This window comes from Siphateles boraxobius, unplaced genomic scaffold (assembly GCF_051911475.1).
Source record: "Siphateles boraxobius isolate OS27281-9 unplaced genomic scaffold, OSU_SipBor_1 8, whole genome shotgun sequence".
NCBI lineage: Eukaryota > Metazoa > Chordata > Actinopteri > Cypriniformes > Leuciscidae > Siphateles > Siphateles boraxobius.
In genome coordinates, this window is record NW_027509208.1 from 37764562 (window position 1) to 37786345 (window position 21784).

The 21784-nt window shown below is 45.6% G+C and overlaps 1 protein-coding gene and 1 pseudogene across 1 annotated transcript; both read right to left on the reverse strand.

The window, feature by feature from the left end:
• Positions 1–3137: 3137 nt before the first annotated feature.
• LOC143728773 (trace amine-associated receptor 4-like) lies at positions 3138–4166 on the reverse strand. Its single transcript, XM_077219609.1, has one exon. It carries the CDS (start codon positions 4164–4166, stop codon positions 3138–3140), a length of 1029 nt encoding a protein of 342 aa, XP_077075724.1.
• An 8867-nt stretch (positions 4167–13033) lies between these two features.
• Positions 13034–18793, reverse strand: LOC143729387 (trace amine-associated receptor 4-like; annotated as a pseudogene).
• Between the last annotated feature and the right edge of the window lie 2991 nt (positions 18794–21784).

Below are 21784 nucleotides of genomic sequence, written 5' to 3' on the forward strand. Positions count from 1 at the left end.
AGTATACTTCCGCATAGGTATAAGGGAACAATATGTTAAGTTTTGGGTAATAAAGGGGAAACAAGCAGATATACAACCTGCAAAGAACTTCGTAAGTAAACCGAAATTACGGTGTACGTTTCTGTAATTATAGTGTACCTCCGTGTAGGTATAAGGGAACAATTATGTTAAGTTTTGGGTAGTAAAGGGGTACAACCAGATATACAAGCAAATTATTTATAATGTAATTAATTTAAAACTAACAGGTACCTATTCTGTTAATATATTCCAGGCAAAAATTGTATGTCTGTTGTATATATAAGTTTTTTCTGGTAAATTATTCTTCACATTTCTGGCAAAATATTCTTGTGTAATGTAGTTAGAGGGTAATTTTGACATCTGTGGGTTGTAAATTAAACGTGTGTGATATATATATATATATATATATATATATATATATATATATATATATATACATATACATATATATATATACATATATATATATACATATATATATATATATATATATATATATATATATACACATATATATATATATATACACATATATATATATATAACATTTTTATCATACTGTACTTACATACAGCCATATATATATATGGCTGTATGTAAGTACAGTATGATAAAAAATTTTATTTATTGGCTCTTCTTACTAAACTAGTTAATTTTAAGCCAAAATAATTAGTTTCTGCTATGATTTTAATTTAGAAAGTACCATGTAGTACTTACCTTATCACATTGTATTGCAATGACACTTAAATGTCAGGGCAAATATACTGTGTAATTAAAACTTTTTTTTTTGTTCTGTTTTAGTAGAGTACTTTTCTCTGTAATTACTGTGCAAATAATGTTGTTTCGTATTGTTACATAGTAAGTAGTGTCTGTTACCCGTTTCAACTGTGTATTTACAGGGTAAGTGTAACTCCTGTGGGCTGTAAATTAAAGTGGCGCTTGTTACCCCCTTGTTCTGTGTAGTTACAGGGTAAGTGCAGTAAATATACAATAAAGGATCCCATTTAATTTCTGACTTTTATTTTACAACAAAATTTCAAAACAAAATTTCAAAGTATTTATCCTGTAACTACACAGAACAAGGGGTTAAGAAGCGCCACTTTAATTTATAGCCCGCAGGAGTTACACTTACCCTGTAAATACACAGTTGAAACGGGTGACAAACACTACTTACTATGTAACAATACGAAACAACACTATTTGCACAGTAATTACAGAGAAAGGTATTCTTATTAAGAAAACAAAACAAAAAAATGTTTTAATTACACAGTATATTTGCCCTGACATTTAAGTGTCATTGCAATACAATGTGAAAGTTTTTATATATGTTTATATATATATATATATATATATATATATATATATATATATAACAGATGTACAATTTTTGCCTGGAATATATTAACAGAATAGGTACCTGTTAGTTTTAAAATAATTACATTACAAATAATTTGCTTGTATATCTGCTTGTTACCCCTTTATTACCCAAAACTTAACATATTGTTTCCTTATACCTACACGGAAGTACACTATAATTACAGAAACATACACCGTAATTTCTGTTTACTTACGCAGTTGTTTGCGGGTCGTAATATAAAGTGTTACCGTTAAGTAAGATAAGTGAGAATACTTGAGATGTTTAAAATATTCGCGACTATGCACAATCTTACTGCACAAAGGCCAATTTTGTCTTCTGGGTCAAATGTCTAATGGACATTTTCACTTGTGAGCAAAGCGTTGACCGGGTCATCGATATGTCCAGGTTTTTTATCAGACATAGGTGGCAACGCTAGACACTGACCCAGTGCTGGGTTGGTGTGTGAGATGGTTCAAGGTTTAAGTTGTCTTTATTAGTGCCCGAGGGTAAATTTGTTGTGCAGATAGGAGAATCAGCAATCCATTAAGACAAATTCATAAGACATCAGAACATGCATTAAATCATATACCATTATAATATAATATCAAAAAGTTAAAAGTAACAAACTCCTAAGAAAAGAAAAATGTCATGACAATATGCCACACACACTTACCCAATCCTCAAAAGCATAAAGTGCCATGCACGGCAAAGTGTGTCATCCCATACTATTTTTATTTAATAATGCAATCGCTACAGGTACAAAAGTATTGCGGTATTGTATTTTGTTCTCATCCTAGAGGCAACAACCTGACAAAAGGGATGGAGCTGGAGTTCATAATGTAAAGGATGGGAACAGTCTTTTAATAATAGAACTCATCATCATTTGTATTCTCAGTAAAATTGACCCATCAACTGAGTTACAGTAAAACTACCTATAGCATAAAAAATAATGAAACTAATCCAATAAAATGAAAAAAGTCCAGCATTTTTTAGAGTGCAAAAAATACTCCAATGTTCAATAAAATATTTTCTTGAAGTCATATACTGTGCACTCTAAAAAAGAAGGTTCTTTACATTTTTTTATATAGAACGAAATCGTTCTAGAGAAGCTTTTTATGATAATTTATTCTTTGTGTTGAGTTTAGAATTTAAACCCACCTTTTTTCTTATTAATCTGTAACTGTTAAAAAAATCCATTCAAAGCCACTTTGATACTGATTTTCTGAAACTCAAACGTCTACACAGACGACACATTCACAACAGGTACGAGATATCCTTCTTGCCTTCTTTAGATGCCTATACATTTTAACTTTCAAATTGTAACTGGTTTCCTACCAATAATATATTTTTTCTCTTTTCAGTTTCTGAACAGATCATGTAAGTGTGGCCAGCTTCAGTTGTTCAGTTAAGGATACTTTTTAATCACCTGGATCCAAATCAGGAAATTTAAATCAAACTGCCAAAATGAGAATGTTTTTCTAAAGGGAGACCATTTAATGTAAATCCATTAAAATATGAGTTTAGTGTTCAATTTAAACTGTTTAGTTTACAAAAAAAAAACAGTTGTTTTATAACTGAACATATTTTTCTGAACATAGTACAAACAAATTTCTAGAATTTCTATGAAAAAAGTTTTTTGAACATTGATTTTAGCCATGCACGTGTCGTGCAAGCCCCTCTTTTCCACGAGATTACTAAAAATATTCAGATCACAGATTACTGTTCTTTATTTTGATGTCTGAAATAAGTGTGAGTGTCATATTCATTTAAAAGTCAAGGAGTTTGAATCCTTGACGCCACAGACATAAGTGGATATAAGAATCGTAAATGCATTCTGAAAACAAGGGTAGAAAAATCCATAAATCAAGGGGTTACAAGTGGAGTTAAAATATGCAAACCAAACCAAAGCATCAAAAACATCAGCTGGGGTTAAATAATTGAAAAAAGGGTCAAGAGCAGTAACTGTAAAATAGGGAAGCCAGCAGAAATAAAAAACACCTATGACAATGGCCAGAGTTTTTGCTGCTTTTCTCTCTCTGTGTGCAGAGCTTTGGCTCTTCAACCCTCCTGCTGCCGCCACAGTCACTCTTTGTGACATTACCTTTGCATGTTTTAGTGCAACATGGAAGATTTTCACATACAGAGAGCTCATGATCGTCCCAGGGAGGAAGAATGTAATAATTGGACATATAAGGCCCCACTGTTTGTTAAAAAATAGAACACAACTTCCCACACAGGAAATCTGCAATATTAGCATCTCTAGTCCAACTGCATTTATCCCTGAAAACACAACAGAAAAACTATAGAGAAATGAAAACAGCCACGTGGAGGAAGTAAATACAGTCACAATGTTGTTTGTGATCCTCATTTTGTACCTTAAAGGATCACAAATGGCCCAGTACCTGTCAATAGATATTAAACTGAGATGCAGTATGGAAGAGATACAGAAGGTCATGTCTAAACTAGAATGCACTTTGCACACAAAATCTCCCAGATACCAGCAGCCTTCAACAGATCGCACCATGCTGTACGGCATGACCAAAGAGCCCAGCAGACAATCACTGGCGGCCAGAGAGCGAACGATCAGATGAGTTGGAGACTGTAGATGTTTGAAGTGCGAGACAGAGATGATGATCAGCAGGTTCCCAAAAACTGTTATGATGATCATCAGCACCATGAAAACATACATTGCTACTTTAACTACAGTGAGACGATGTAGTTTAGGACAGGAGTCCAGCCGGAGTGGATAGCAGAGAAACACATTCTCAGTGTCAGTTTGATTTGAGGTCATCACGTCTGCTCCAGATGCTGAGATGATTTCTGTAATTTTAATAAGGCAAAGGATAAGCAAAATAATTGTGTAAATGATAGCTTGGTAAAGGCCAATATCCAAAGAAAGGTTAACATTTATAAAGTACATGCTATATAGTTAACATCTATTAACTCCCTAAATGGGCTCAGAGCAGCTCGTTCTTGTTTATATGCTCAGATTCGAGGTAACCCCTGCACTCCAGTCCATGTAACCCATAGTTACAAAAACAACATGAGCTCAGGAGATTAAAAAGAGAAAAATGAATACTTCAACTGTGTGTAGTGATTTGAAGATCAATGGATGGGTTGGAGACACATTAAACCACCATCATCCTTAACATGATGACGTTGGAACATGGCAGAATGGATTCATGTAGTTCACATAAAATTAAGGATATTGACAAACAAAAACTGATAAGAATGACAAAAACAATAAAATTACTGGAAACAACTAGAATGAAAGCAGAAAAAAAATACTAAATCAAAATAATAATTAAAACTATATTAGTATCTCAATAGCCGCGTTTCCACTGTCGGGCCAGTGCGATCCAGGGCTTTAAGGGGGTGGTAAAACAAATTTTTTCAAAGGCTTGATTGTGTGTGGGGGGTGCACTGTAACATGTGTTCATGCTTCGTTTTCAAAAAATTGCATTATTTTTCATATATTTTACCTTTATTCTACACTAGTCTGTCCCTCCTTATAAAAACAGTGTGATGGTTTCTGGGTTCTATGAAGCCAGTCCCTCAAAAATACACAATGGGCTCAGATTGGTTAGCTGGCCCAGTGTGTTGTGATTCGCTAACCGCCTCGTTTTCCGGAAAAGTCACGTCCCGTACCTTTACCGGTAGTTTGTGCTTTAGTGCATTATAAACGATGGCGTCAATAAAACCATACAAATTTGAGCCGGAATCGGACCCAGAGAATGTTCGAGCAGAACCTGTTCAAGAACGGCTGTTAAACGACGTTTCAGAAAGATGTTTTTTTGCTGTCTCATTACTTTTTAGATACGCTGTTATTTAATTACTAATTATTATAGTATTACAAAAAATAAGCTTATAAACAAGAATTTCATTTAATTGGTGTAACAAATTATAGCCTACTACAGTCCTCAAAGGGATTTTTTTGAGTAAAGACTGCGGATCTGATCGTTACTGACTGTATGGCACCGTCACTTTTGTATTTTTAGAACGATTGTAGCCAAATATCTGTCGTCAGAACTATTAACCCAAAACGAACACTAAACATTGGCTTTACTAACTTAAAGTGGCCCAATCAAACACAGAACCATGTTTAGCATGCCTGTAGATAAACAAGTATATAGATGAACAATACATAAAAGCTCTAACTATAGAATAATTTACACTAATTCCAAGTTCGCTTTTGAGATTAAAAAAAGTTTGTAACGTTAGTTAGGTGTTTGTCGGATAACGTTAAGTATGAATGAGCATATAACAAACTAGTTTGCTGAGCCAAACAGTGTTGTCATTTGTTTACATCCTTGCTACAACGTACAATTAACAATACGAACTATTACAGGAAAACACATCGACGAAAAATAAATCATACTTACAGGTTGTGGCTCGTAAACAACAGCTTCTGTTCTTAAAGTTGGAACTGCTCCATCTTTCAGGACAAGCCGTTGTGCGAATCCTGCATTGAACTCGCGAAGATTGTCGAAGCTTTCCTCTGTAAAATGTGCAGCACAGAGAGCGAGATTTGGGTAATAATTAACCATTAATCCCTAACTCCCGCGACCCTAGGAAGGCTGAACAACGTCTAATGAATTAATTTGTGTCAAAATTGCACATTAGTCACACAGTAATAAAGTGGTTTATCGTCTTTTACAAAAGAAAGAGGACACAGCCTACTTATTCAGTCGCATCTGTTTCTGTTTATTTGGTGCAGGACATATTTAGCCTACATCACATTAAGAAAGAATGATAATTTCTACAAATATGCCACCAAAAATGCGACCTGAGGAGCTTTAGCACTCTCTTCCCGTATACAGTTAAAATTTCAGTCAGAGAGAGGAAGCTCCCAAAAACAAAGTTGCTTTATTTTTTGATAGGCTGTGGAACTAAATGGATATCAGAGAGTCGGTATAAAGAGATGAGACGTAGGCTACTGACAGATAAAATAAAAACATGATTGTGATAGCCTTTATGATTTGTCTGATTTCTTTAAGCGCTCATACCATGTTTACTATGAGTTAGTGGCAGTTTTGAGGTAAATGATGAGTTTTGAGGTAAACGATTTTAAAAGTAGGCCTATTTAATGCTCATGTTAGCTGGTAAATGGAATCATCCAGCGCTGCCTTCCCCTGACTCAGGTAAACTCCGCCTTTGTTCGTAACCATTTAAGCCTGAGCTGGCCCGCTTTGGACCAAGGTATTTATTGGGCCAGAAAACCCTGGCCGTTGGCCCAGAGGAAGCCCCGATCAAGCCCCGAAAGTGACAGTGGAATCGCGACTGGCCCTGGCACGCACTAGAAACGCAGCTTATGATACTAAAATAACACTGCATAAAATTCAGACCCCCATCACTGCACTGAGAAACCGAGACTCATCAGACCATGCAACGCTGGGGTCAAAACAACATTGGACCCCATTGACTTTCAATGTATGAACAAAAACAAAAATACTTTTTTCAAAATATCTTCTTTTGTGTTCCAAATAAGAAAGAAAGTCATACAGGTTTGGAAGAACCTGAGGGACAGTAAATGATGACAGAATTTTGATTTATGGATGAAATATATTACTATTAAGCAGGGATGGGCAAAATCTGTGCTGGGGGACTACTTTCCTGCAGAGTTTAGCTCCAATCCTGAGAAAACTCACATGCCTGTAGCTTTCTAGTAACCCTGAAGACATTGATTAGCTGGTTCAGGGGTCTTTGATTAGGGTTGGGGCTGGGGCTAAAGGCTGCAGGACAACGGCCCTCCAGGACTGAGTTTGCCTATGCCATGCTTTAAAGGGATAGTTCATCCAAAAAGGAAAATATTTTCATCATTTACTCACCCTAATGTTGTTCCAAACCTGTATGAGTTTCTTTCTTCTGTTGAACACAAAAGAAGATTTTTTACAATGTTGGTAACCAGACAGTTGACAGCACCTATTGACTTCCATAGTATTATTTTTCCTAATATGGATGTCAATGGCTACCGTCAACTGTCTGGCTACCAACATTCTTTAAAATATCGTCTTTTTTGTGATTTTTTTTCTTCTGGATGAACTATCCCTTTAATTTATCCCAGCATGCCTTGAAAATACCCTCAACTGTAGGGCATAGTGGCACCTGGTGATCAAAAGAGCTTATAGAGTATAATGTTTTTTTTTTTGTTTATGTTTTTTGTCTAAAATGTTGAAGAATACAATTTTTACATTTACCTACATATTTTATCCATTAAAAGTAAATCAAATACACACTAGGACACAAATGTTCTTCTAAAGGGATTGTTTTAATGTAAAAAAAAAAATCAATATGTGATCAATATTTTTGCATCTGTATATCATACATCGTTGTGTATCTATCTACTTCATTTCTAAATTAGCTTAAACTGTTACATAATCTTGCAACAGTTTAGGTGAAGATTGACTGTTGCATTTCTAACTTCCAGTGATAAAGAATATTAAGTATAAGATCACAACTTTAAATCAAAGGTTCTTAGATATAGAACACCTCCTTGATCAGTTTATTTCAATGTTTCTAAAATCATATTTATATTTTCTCATATTGTCCAAAATATCATAAAATAAACGATGTCAGCATAACCTAGCATATAAAAGCATGTAGGTTAATAAGAGAAGGAAAATCCCTATTGTTAAGCATAACATGATATCCTGATGTAGAAATTACTGACATATTCATTCAAATGTCAAGGTGCGTGAGTCACTGAAGCCATAAATACAGGATGATATAATAATCATAAAGGCCTTCTGAAAACGAGAGTAGAAAAAACGTCTCGGTTACGTATGTAACCCTCGTTCCCTGAGTAGGGACCGGAGACGTTACGTCGGATGATGACGAATGGGGTTTCGCTTAGAAAGCCTATCAACTTCGAGTATTACAAAATGTGCCAATGGCAAAGAAATGCCATGGGTCTGCGGAATTTGCATGACGTAACTCCGCCCCACCTCATGGGTATAAAAGGAGGACGCCGGCAACAGGCAGCTTTGTTTCTTCGCTGAGGAGCCAAGACTGAGCTCAGGCGATCCCCGCGGTACAGCGGAAAGTGGTAGGCAGACGTAACGTCTCCGTTCCCTACTCAGGGAACGAGGGTTACATACGTAACCGAGACGTTCCCTTTCGTTGTCACTCCGAGTTACGTCGGATGACGACGAATGGGGTTACCAGTCTAATCACGCCACCTTCTCAGCTGTCTTCCAGTGCCCTGTGTAAATCTGAGATCCCTGTCGTGAGACTGGCACGGACAAAGGACTCCTATTTAGCACAGGAATACCAAGGTACACTGGGGAGCATATCCCAAAGTTTAGGGGAAATATGCAATTACTGCCAACCCAGAGGGGGGGACTTAGACAATACACATATGACCCGAAGGAGACATATGGAGAACACTGGGGTGTCCAGCCGCAGGTGGAATATTTCAACCCCAGGGGTGGCAAGGTGGCTTGCCAAGGGAAAGACACATGCTCAAAGAGGCTTACAGTGGAAATACACATGTGGGGGTCGCTCAGAGGAGGGACCATGCACACGGGAGGCACCTAGCCGACGCGCTGGCAATAGACACTGGCGCCGACGTCAGAAGTGCTGGAGGAGCTCAGGGCTTTCGGGGAAGCTCACCTGAGGAGAATATCGCACGTATCCAGTCCGTGGAGTGGAATGGCGAGCAAGCAAAGACACCTGAGCGGGTCCGGTACTAGCTGGTTGAAGCGAGTACACGAGAGGAAACTGGCTCCACTCGGAGATTATAGAATCTGGCGAATGTGTTAGGTTTCGCCCAGCCTGCAGCTCTGCAGATGTCTGTTAGCGAGGCGCCATGCGCTAGAGCCCAAGAGTATGCCACACTCCGGGGGGAGTGGGCAGTCACACCAAGGGGGCACGGTCGACCTTGCTGCTGGTATGCCAAAGCAATGGCGTCCACTATCCAGTGAGCCAACCTTTGCTTTGAGAGAGCCTTTCCCTTCAGCTTCCCACCATAACAGACAAAGAGCTGGTCTGAGGTCCTGAAACACTGCGTTCTGTCTACATAGGCGCGGAGAGCGCGTACTGGACAGAGCAGTGCCAAGGCTGGGTCTGCCTCCTCCAGGGGCAGCGTTTGCAGGTTCACAACCTGGTCCCGGAAGGGAGTGGTAGGAACCTTGGGCACGTATCCAGGCCGGGGTCTCAGGATCACGTGAGGATCTACCCTCAGAATCTACCCTCTTGATTGAGGCCAGAATGACCTGCTCCTCGTCCTCCCTGACCTTGCGCAGGGTCTGCGCAAGAAGGCTCACTGGGGGAAACGCATAATTGCGGCCCCGCGGCCAGCTGTGCGCCAGTGCATCCGTGCCGAGCGTGCCCTCGGTCAGGGAATAGAACAGGGCGCAATGGGTCGAGTCGTGAGAGGCAAACAGATCTATCTGAGCATCCCCGAACTGGTCCCAAATCAAAGCTGAAGCGGTCTCATATGAAGCAATCCGAGCGGCGTCGCCGGGGCTGCAGATGCCATATGCCCCAGGAGCCTCTGAAAAAGTTTCAGTGGAACCGCACTCTTGCCCTCGAACTGTCTCAGGCAAGTCAGCAGTGACTGCGCGCGCTCGCTCGTAAGCTGCGCGGACATGGCGACCGAGTCGATGTCCATACCGAGAAAAAAGATCCTCTGCACGGGGCAAAGTTTGCTCTTCTCCCAGTTGACCCGAAGGCCCAGACGGGCTAGGTGCCGGAGCACAAGGTCCCTGTGTTCGCAAACCTGGTCTCGAGAGTGAGCTAGGATCAGCCAGTCGTCGAGATAGTTCAGGATGCGGACCCCGTGTTCCCGAAGGGGAACAAGGGCAGCCTCGACGACCTTCGTGAAGACGCGAGGAGACAGGGCTAGCCCGAAGGGGAGAACCGCGTACTGATATGCCTGCCCCTCGAAAGCAAACCGTAGGAACGGTCTGTGTCGAGGCAGAATGGAGACATGAAAGTAGGCGTCCTTCAGGTCGATTGCTGCAAACCAATCCTGGGGCCGCACACATTCGAAAATGCGTTTGGCCGTGAGCATCTTGAACGGCAGCCTGTGAAGGGAGCGGTACAGAACGCGCAGGTCCAGGATTGGCCGTAACCCACCGGTTTTCTTCAGGACAATGAAGTACGGGCTGTATAAGCCGGACCTCATTTCGGCTGGAGGGACAGTCTCGATCGCACCCTTCGCCAGCAGGGTGGCAACCTCCGCTCTCATGATAGGAGCATTGCCACCGACCATAGTGGAGCGGACTCCCCTGAAGCGGGGAAGAGACCGCGCGAATTGAATCGCGTAGCCGAGCCTGATCGTTCGCGCGACCCAGCGGGACAGGTTGGGAAGCTCTAGCCAGGCTCCCAAGAACTGTACCAGCGGGGTCATACGAACCACAGACTTCCCACCGGTGGTGCAGCAAGGCGGAATGACTGGCCCAGACGTGGACGGCATAGCGGCCCGGTGTGGGGGCACAGTCATTGACCGCGCCCTGACAGAGGAGACCAGGGAAGGACGAACGTTCCACGGGGGTCTGCTCTGCCAGGGGGCTGGCGACAGAGGAGGATGAGAGCGGCACGGTCCGGGGACGGCGCGCACTGACATCCAGCTCTGGAACAGAGGAGGACGAGGGGTGCACGGCCCGGGGGCGGCGCACCGTGTCGTCCGAGAACTCTGTGTGCTCAGGGATGGAAATGTCACTTCTTTCTTTAACCACATTAGGGTGCTGCGCACCCGTGGGTGAACAGCGGGGAGTGGAGAACAAAAGATTCTCCCCCGGCCCTCCACCGGGGGAAGGAGTGGTCCTGCTACAATCTCCTGAGAAGTGAATTTTAACATCCCTGAGCAGCCCGTCTCAGGAGCGCCGCTTGGCCCGGCGTTTAGCGGGGGGCGGGACTGGAGAGGGCTGGGGCGCCTTCTTACGGCTTCCTTCGCGACCGGGCCCGGGTGGAGGCTGCTGCTGGGGCCGGGCGGGAGGGGCAAGAGCCGAAGGGGGGTCCCTACGCGGCGAACAGACTGAGGGTTCTGCCCGGTCGGCTGGGTGGAGGCAGCGGGCCGTCGGGGCAGAATGTGTTTAATGGCCTCAGTCTGTTTCTGGGCGGTGGAAAACTGATGGGCAAAATCCTCCACCGCACCGCCGAATAGGCCGGCCTGGGACATGGGGGTGTCGAGCAGACGGGACCGCTCAGCATCCCGCATGTCAGCCAGGTTCAGCCAAAGATGTCTCTCCTGGACCACAGCAGTGGACATCACCAGACCCAGGGAGCGTGCGGTCACCTTCGTCGCCCGGAGGGCGAGGTCGGTGGCGGCGCGCTGCTCATCAAAGAGCCCTGGGTCCGTCCTACCCTTGTGCATGTCCTTTAGCATCTGGGCCTGGTAGACCTGCAGAGTGGCCATGGCATGCAAAGAGGCAGCCGCCTGTCCCGCCGCTCTGTAGGACTTCGCCACTAGGTTAGACGAAAACCTACAGGCTTTGGATGGGTGCTTAGGCTCGCCACGAGAAGAAGCACTCTGAGGACACAACTGCATTCGCAACAGAGCGTTCAACCGGGGGGAGCCCAGTGTACCCACGGGCAGCTGCCCCATCGAGGGGAGGAAAGGCGGATGAAACCAGCGAGCGGTCACGGGAAGACATGGGAGTCTTCCAGGACTTCGAGATTTCATCATGCACATCTGGTAAGAATGTTATTGGGGCAGGCTGAGGACGGAAAGCCGCAGCTGCACCCAAAAACCAATCGTCCAGCCGCGAGCGCTCGGGACAGGGCGGAGGGGTCCACTCTAAACGGATGCTCGCGGCCGCCCGGGAAAGCATGGCCGTCATCTCTGGATCAGACTGAGCCACAGCCGTATTCACACCAGAAGGTGGCAGCTGTGACGAGTCGTCACTTTCAGATGAATCAGACCCACCTTGTGATGCTGCGATTGACATCGTGTCTTCATCTGGAGCGCCAAAGGAAACCCGCGGGACATCAAACGACGGTCCCGCGGGAATCCCCTGAACGCTCGCGGGTTGCAACACTGGTGAAGGTGCTGTGGGGCACGGACAAATAGTCGGCGCTGTGTTCCACACAGTCACCGTCAGATCACCCTGGCCACCAGCCGAAGTAGAGCCTCTCGAGGAGGCGCTAGATCGGGGTGTGGATGAGGGGACTCTCACCCTTGCGAGATCATTGAGTCTCGATCTAAGTGTCGCGATGGTCATGTTCCCACAGAGAGAACATGACTCATCCACGAGCGCTGCTCTAGCGTGATTAAAGCCCAAACACACTAGACAACGCTCGTGCCCATCAGAATCAGACACAAGCCGACCGCAACCAGAAGTGCACGTGCGAGGCATCTTTAAAAAGACGTGCCGCGTGCAAGCTCTTTTTGTGAGAGAAACTCAGTGCTGAAGCGCCCACGGAGAACACACTCACTGGCAAACCACGCTCAGATAGGCAGGAAGTGTGCACTCGCCGGGAGATCGCCGTCACACCAACACTGGAGAGTTGCTCGTCTCGTAAGAAGCTGACAATTAGATTAGCTTAGGGAGTGAAGAATACACTTGGCTCCGAAGCGAAAACATATCTGCCCGTTGCCGGCGTCCTCCTTTTATACCCACAAGGTGGGGCGGAGTTACGTCATGCAAATTCCACAGACCCATGGCATTTCTTTGCCATTGGCTCGTTTTGTAATACTCGAAGTTGATAGGCTTTCTAAGCGAAACCCCATTCGTCGTCATCCGACGTAACTCGGAGTGACAACGAAAGGGAACCATATATCAATGGGTTACAAGTGGAGTTAAAGTATCCAAACCAAACCAAAGCCTCAAAGACACTGGCTGGAGTCACAAAGTTAAGACAAGAGTAAATGATTGTAGCAATAAAAATAGGCAGCCAGCAAAGATAAAAAACGCCCATGACAATGGCCTCCTGCTGCCACCACAGTCACTCTTTCTGACAATACCTTTGCATGTTTTCTTGCAACGTGGAAGATTTTCATATACAGAGAGCTCATGATCATTACGGGAAGGAAAAATGTGAGAATTGGACATATAAACCCCACTGTTTGTTAAAAAACAGAACACAACTTCCCACACAGTAAACCTGCATGATAAACGACTCCAAGCCAATTTTGTTCACCCCTGAAAACACAACAGAAAAACTGTAGAGAAATGAAAACGTCCCGGGTTACGTATGTAACCCTAGTTCCCTGAAGGAACGAGACGCTGCGTGAAACGCTGCGGGAACGCCTCTTGCGTTGTGCGTCATGAAGCACGTATGGAATCAGCCCAATGGCGAGACAGAACGTCACGAGTGACGTCATCGACCAGGAAACTATAAAGCACACCCCTGAACACAATGGCGACAGCTTCTGGAAAAAGTCTGAAGCAAGTCGATCAAGGGAATGCCGGGAGTATGGCAACGACACACAGCGTCTCGTTCCTTCAGGGAACTAGGGTTACATACGTAACCCGGGAGGTTCCCTTTCAGGAACGTCGAGCTGCGTGAAACGCTGCGGGAACGCTAATACCCACGTCGCCATTAGAGCAAATGACCGACTGTGTGAATCAAAGATTAAATTCAGCCGAAAGCACCTGCGCCCCAGGGGTGGAGCTGAGGTCTAGGTCATAAAACATGACGAAAGTATGCGGTGAGGACCAGCCTGCCGCATCACAAACGTCCTGGAGGGAGACTCCTGACAATAAGGCTTTGGAAGCCGCCATACTCCTGGTAGAGTGTGCTCGGACAGCCAAAGATGAAGGCTAACCAAACGACTCATAGGCAAGTGAGATGGCCTCAACCACCCACTTGCTCATCCTCTGCTTAGACACTGGGGACCCCTTCTTAGGTGGTCCAAAACAAACGAACAGCTGTTCTGATTTTCTCCACAGGGCAGCTGTGTGGACGTAAGCATCTAAAGCCCGAACAGGGCAGAGCAGATTAAGTTTTTTCCTGATCAGATGATGTAAAAGGAGGAGGACAGAAGGCCTGCAGAACTATAGGTCTGGCCACATTGGTAGGAACCTTAGGGACATAACCTGGCCTGGGGTGGAGAAAAGCCTTCACCATCCCAGGTGAAAACTCCAAACACGAAGGAGCAACCGAGAGAGCCTGAATATCTCCGATTCTCTTAAGAGAAGAAATGGCAAGGAGAAAAATAGTCTTCAAAGTAATAAACTTATCAGCAACTTCTTCAATAGGCTCAAAGGGAGCTAGGGAAAGACCTTCTAGGACGATAGCTAAGTCACATGCTGGCACCCTCGTGCGGACTACAGGCCTCAGCCTCAAAGTACCACGAAGAAAGCGAGTTATAAATGGGTGTCTCCCAGAGAGACTCCACTGAAAGGGACATGGTAAGCAGCAAGTGCCGCCACATACACCTTTAGTGTGGAGGGGGATAGCCCTGAGGAGAAACGCTCCTGCAGGAACTCCAGCACTGCACCCACTGGGCAGTTAACTGGGTCCAACAGGTGTTCTCCACACCAAGAAGTGAAGAGCCTCCACTTCAAGGCATATAACCTCCTCGTGGAAGGAGCTCTGGAATGAAGGATGGTCTCAACAACCTTGGTTGAGAGACCAGCCCCTACGAGCTGGGCCCCCTCAGAGGCCAAGCCCATAGCTTCCACAACTCTGGGCGGGGGTGAAGTATCAACCCGCTCGCCTGAGAGAGAAGGTCCCTCCTGATCGGAATCTCCAGAGGAGAGCCGTCTAGAAGAGACACTAGGTCCGTGAACCATACTCGGGCCGGCCAAAACGGGGCTACCAATAATAGACTGACCCCGTCCCGGCGAACCCTCTCCAGAACTCCTGGGAGCAGAGCTATAGGGGGAAAGGCGTACAGGCATGACCTCGGCCACGCCTGCACCATAGCGTCCAACCCCAGCGGGGCTGGATGACTGAGAGAAAACCACAGTGGACAGTGTGATGTCTCCCTGGACGCAAATAGGTCTACCTCGGCACGACCATACTGCATCCAAAGGAGCTCCACCACCTCGGGGTGGAGTCTCCATTCCCCGGGCCTCGGCCCCTGCCTCGACAGGATATCCGCTCCCTGATTTAAATACCCCGGGAGATAAATCGCCCTCAATGAGAGAAGCTTCCCCTGGGACCATAGAAGGATCCGGCGAGCCAGATTGTATAACGGGCGAGAGCGCAGACCCCCCTGATGGTTTATGTAAGAGACCACCGATGTGTTGTCGGACCGGACAAGAACATGATGACCTCTCAGGTCTGGCAGGAAGTGCTTCAGAGCCTGAAACACTGCCAACATCTCTAGACAATTTAAATGCCAAAATCGATGATGGTCCTGCCACAGACCCTGGGCTGGGCGACCACTCATGATCGCCCCCCAGCCTGTGAGGGAAGCATCTGTCGTTAGCGTTACACGACGACAAAGAGCTCCCAACACAGGTCCCTGGGACAGAAACCAAGGATCCCTCCACATGACCAGAGCATGGAGACAACTCCGTGTAACTTTGATCACGCGGAGGGGGTTTCCCCTCGGGGAGAACCCCTTGGTCCTGAGCCACCACTAAAATGGTCTCATGTACAGCAGGCCGCAGGGTATAACACTGGACGCTGCTGCCATCAGACCCAGCAGTCTCTGGAACTGCTTTACAGTGATCAACTGGCCTAGCTTTACTCTTTTTACAGCTGAGAGAATCGAAGCGATGCGGGAGGGCGACAGGCGAGCCCGCATTGCCACAGAACCCCATAGTACCCCCAGAAAAGATGTTATCTGTGATGGAGATAGAACACTCTTTTTGGCATTCAGCCTCAACCCCAATTTTTTGATGTGTGCAAGGACGACATCTCGATGCCGAGCCGCTTGCTGCTGCGATTGAGCGAGAATCAACCAATCGTCTATGTAGTTCAGAGATATTTTTGGAAGACTTTTCCACTCTGCCAGAAAATCTACTAAGGGTACCAGGCTCTCGAGGCTGGCCTCTGGAATATTTTGAGCAGCAGACACAGCGCCCTGTAACGGCGCACCGGCAGGGGACAACTGGTCTGACTGCTCTAAACCCCTCCTCAGAGGGGGCGAGCGTCCCTCGGGAAAGCGCTCGCTGGGCCCGTCTGCGCCCCGACACGAAGGCGGGGTTGGCAGAAGGGACCCCTGAGGGCACCGTGAGAGAACGGGCACCGTCTGAAGCGGTGAACACCTCCCTCTCACGGTGGGGACCACCCTCAGCATCCTGACACCAGTGGCGTCAGGACTTCTGAGACAAAGCCTTCCTAGCCATAATGACTGTCCTCAGATCAGTCTTACCACTAGAAGGCTTCGCCTGAGACTGTCGCGTCTGTTCCCACTGTTTAGAAGGGGGGCCACGAGACGCGACACTCTGCCTTTGTTGCGCCCTATGTGAGGAGCTAGTCGACGGCTTAGTCGGCCCTCGCCCAGCAGACCCTGGGACATGAACTTTAAGTGGGAGGAATTTTTGAAAAGCTGCAGCTTGTTTCTTTTCTTCCTGAAATTTATCTATGACCGTGTTTACCGCGTCACCGAATAAACCAGATGGAGAAAGTGGAGCATCCAAAAGAAAAGCTTTCTCTTTATCCTTCATATCAGACAGATTAAGCCACAAGTGTCTCTCTGCGGCCACCAGGGCTGCCGTAGAACGGCCCATTAGTTTAGCCGATTCCCTGGTGGCTCGCAGAGATAAATCTGCAGCCTGACGCAGTTCTCGAACCACGTCAGTGCTGACCTCCTAACTCTCACTCATATCTTTTAAAAGATCGGCTTGGTATGCCTGCAATATTGACATCGTGTGCAGACACGCCGAAGCCTGACCAGCCGCCGAATAAGCCTTACCCACCAGAGCCGAAGTATTTCGGAGAGGCTTGGTGGGTAAAGCTGGTGCCTTAAGAGACGAGGAAGACTCAGCAGAAAGATGGCTAGCTAGAGTCTCCTCCGCCTTGGGCATCGCCCCATAACCATATAACTTAGCCCCCGATATATTAGAATATGAGGAAGTCTGGGGGCTAAACACACGATAAGAGGCGGGTCTCTTCCACGACCTCGACACCTCGGTGTGGAGATCGGGAAGAAACGGAAGGCACTGCCGTGGAGGCTGAACGCGGGAAGGCAAAAATCGTTCGTCAAGCTTGCTTTTAGAAACATATTCCTGCCTAACAGCTGGCCACTCAATGCTTAGTTTTGACACAGCACGAGTGAGCAGCTCCATAAGCTCCTCGTGTTCAGGGGAATGAGGTGACGAGTCCTACACATTCCCTGTCTCAATACTGACAACATCCAGCTCCTCAGAACTGGATAGCTGCAGTATTGGTGCCTCAGCCTGGGGGGAAGAAACCGCAATGCGTGCTTCCACACCCGGAACTGAGGCACTGGAACTGGCAGGTAAAGGCTGAGATAAGGCAGAGCCCGTCTCAAACCCCGCTGAAAGATCCATTTGCGATCCCCACGACAGACGCCGCCGCTCTGCCTCGACAGAAGCGGGACCCGAGCCGTGGGGTGCGCGAACCGAACCACTCTCCTCGAAGAGTGATCGGCGGGAGCGGAGCATTCTTAATGGAAAACGCTCGCAATGCTCACAATCAGCCCCCTCGAGAGCTGACTGGGCATGCTGCACTCCCAAACAAACAACACACAGATCGTGTGTATCCCCACCCGTGAGAAAACGAGAACAGGGGGGAACACACTTTCTGTATTGCTGCTCGCTCGTCATACTGATATATGTGAATATATATATAGTTTTTTTAAGTGAAAAACTCCTGCCTAGCAATCACTAAGAACAGACAAAAACACAGGGACAGATTCACACACAGAGCGCTTGCTGAAGACAACAGAAGCTGTCGCCATTGTGTTCAGGGGTGTGCTTTATAGTTTCCTGGTCGATGATGTCACTCGTGACGTTCCGTCTCGCCATTGGGCTGATTCCATACGTGCTTCATGACGCACAACGCAAGAGGCGTTCCTGCAGCGTTTCACGCAGCTCGACGTTCCTGAAAGGGAACAGCCACATGAAGGAAGTAAATACAGTCACAGTGTTGTTTGTTATCCTCATTTTGTATCTTAAAGGATCAAAAATGGCCCAGTACCTGTCAATAGATATTAAACTGAGATGCAGTATGGAAGAGATACAGAAGGTCATGTCTAAACTAGAATGCACTTTACACACAAAATCTCCCAAATACCAGCAGCCTTCAACAGATCGCACCATGCTGTACGGCATGACCAAAGAGCCCAGCAGACAATCACTGGCAGCCAGAGAGCGAACGATCACTGGCAGCCAGAGAGCGAACGATCAGATGAGTTGGAGACTGTAGATGTTTGAAGTGAGAGATGGAGATGATGATCAGCAGATTGCCAAAAACTGTTGTAAGGATCATCAGCACCATGAAAACATACATTGACACTTTAACTACAGTAAGATGATGCAATTTCGCACAGGAGGCAAGCAGGAGTGGATAGCAGAGAAACATATTTTCAGTCTCAGTCACATTTGAAGTCATCACATTTGTCCCAAATCCTGAAATTATTTTCTTAGTAATCGTAAAAGACTGACAATTATAAACTTAAATATAAAAATAACAATTTCATGAATTACAGTTTGTCAAAGAACAATATCCAATGAAAGGTATACACATATAGTACATTCCCTTCCAATTTAACTCCATAAATGGACTCAGAGCTGCTTCATGTCCATATATACTCTCATATTCAAATGAACCCTCCTACACCTGTCAATTTAACCTATGGTTACAAAAACATCATGTACTCTGGGGATTATAACAACAACAAAAAAATCAACCAACACCACAACAACGCCCTACAAACCACATAGCAACCGCCGAAAACAAAAGTGACCACACAGCCTTTTAAATCTACAATGAAAAAAATTGGTGTAGGATTTAATTTGAAACTATTTTTATTCATAAATTGCTATTAAATTTCACAAATAAAGAAACAGTAAGTATGCATTGAATTGACCGTTCGCAAAGACCCGCCCCCTTTAGTTACTGTTGCCATGTCCGACAAGCCATGCCGCTCTCACGCCACACCGTGTTCTCACACAGTGAAAAATACAATGCAGACCAGAGAGGACACTGACAGACAGGACAGACCAGGTTACTTTTGATATGTAACTAAGTCTCAACTTTAAAATTTGGAATTTTTTAAAAGAAATTTAAACAATAAATACCATTTTGTGGCTCTTTATTGTGTCTGATAAATCGCTGTAGAACCTCTTAAAGCTGCTGGTGAACCGATCATCTCTTCCTTCAAGTTAATTTATAGCATCAGATAAACATGAATGAACATAAGAAGGAATGTTAGTTTAACTGTGGAAAGAAGTCAGTACACTTTGTTTTTCAAGTTCAAATCCTCCAACGTTAATCTACTAACTCTAGCGACTTCTGTGTCGGACAAAAATGGCGGATTCGGCGGATGGCGGATTATTATTGGTCAGATCGCCTGTCAATCAAACATACTGCGAAGGGTTAATTAAACATGCAATTTTTAAGTACAAAGACTGAAACAGTATTTTCTTGTAAAACATACTCTAAAAATCTTTGTGTAAACAGCAGGTGGGACGGAGAGCTTGCTGCCGTGCTCCAGGGTCGAGTTGGGGTGGCTGCCGTCCGAGAGGGAGACGAGGATTCGCTCCCGTTCGCCGTGGGCCGGAACCTGTTGCCGTCAGCCAGGATTGGGGCGGAGCAGGGAACGGGGGACTCGCTGCTAGCTGCCCTCGACTGAAGGAGCCATCGCCGGAGCGTCGAGCCGTCCCCCAACTGATCTCTAGGACCATTGCCTGGCAGTGATTGAGTCTCTCAGCTGGCTGAGGGCCGAGCAGCAGTGTGTCCGGGAACCGGACCAAGATTTTTTTTTCCCCTCTCTCCCCTCTCTCGTCTCTGTCGCTCCTCATGCTTCTGTCTCCTTTTCTCTCGCCTCGTCTGTCCATACCCCCAGGTGCCGCGGCCGCACAGGTCCCCCACCCAGAGGAGGAGGAGTAGACGCAGTCTCATGGGTACCCCCTGGCCTGCGAGGGGTGATGGGGGTATGTGGCGAGCAGGACGAGGCAGAGGGCCGTGAGAGAGTGGCGCAAGGCTGGTGGCATGATTGATAATGAGCGACACCTGTCTCGTATCTCTCACGGAGGAGTGGAAGCATAAAAGGAGGAGCGACGACGGTGAAGGACAAGAGAGGCCAGGCCTGGATTTATGTTGTGTTTTGTTATATGTGACAACAGTCGTACGTGAGGGGCTGCTGTCTTTACTTTAATTTTGTATTTGTTTATTTTACGTTTATTAAAGTCTTTGAATGTTCGTCGGTTCCCACCTCCTTCTTCCCATAATATCTTCTAAATAATATTTTCACGGAAAGTGCCCAAACCAGGCCCAAGCCGGTGGCACCGCAACCCCGGGCACCGGCTCGGGCCCTTCATCGGTGCTCGCAGCTATATATATATATATATATATATATATATATATATATATATATATATACACACAAATGGTTTATCTAAGAAAGTTGAGTATACTATAAAGAATAAAGTAATATAAAGTATATTATAAAGAAAGTAATAAAGTATATTAGAAAGTTGTCCGGCTTGATGAGAACAATATATCTACAGAGTTTTGTTACTGCGGGTAAAACTACCCCCCCCCCCCCCCCCCCCACTTTTGTCAAAAGAATTTAGAAAGTGACACACTTCCTGCTGCCAGTTAGTGACGCTATAACTTTGACTCACAATAGTCACATCCATGTGATCGGCCTCTTACCACGAACACACTGCTGAAGTTTCATCAAGATCAGTTAATGTATGCAGAAGTTATTAGACTTTGTGTTTCTCTTTTCTCGCCATAAATTAGTTTCCTTGCCACGGCCAAACCGTTCGAGATATCAAAAATCCGTCCGCAATTTAGCATCCTCAATGTCTTGACTTCATGCACACCGAGTTTGCTGACGATGGGATGCAATCTCTAGGAGAAGTGTTTCAAATTCCAAAGCATTCATTTTCCAAACAACCCATAATAGCCGACTTCCTGTTGGGCTGGCGTAAAACTTAGAGCACGAAAGTTGTTCGGCTCGATGAGATCTATATGTGTACCGAGTTTCATATTAATTCATGCTAGCGTGTTTGATATATGGACCAAGTTTTCAAACCCCGTTCCAGGTGGCGCTTTTGAGCCCCCCTGCCACGCCCGGTTACCAGCTACAGCCCGTCCCTGATGGCCGCGGGTTTTGACCTGTGTGCAAAGTTTCAAGAGTTTTCGAGCACGTTAAGGGCCCCAAAAGCCCCCGAAACCTTGAAAAACAAGAATAAAAGCAAATCTCACACACACACACAGAGGCGCAGAGACAGAGAGAGACAGAGAGGGAGAGAAAATGCTTGAAAAATCAACATTCAAACCAAAATATCTGACTTCCTGTTGGTCGGAGCTAATGACTTTAAATTAGAAAGTTGTCCGGATTGAAGAGTAAAATATACATTCCGAGTTTTG

What these genes read in the sequence shown, in the direction of transcription:
- LOC143728773 (XM_077219609.1), bottom strand. Translation starts at nt 4,166, where the DNA reads ATGACCTCAAATCAAACTGACACTGAGAATGTGTTTCTCTGCTATCCA.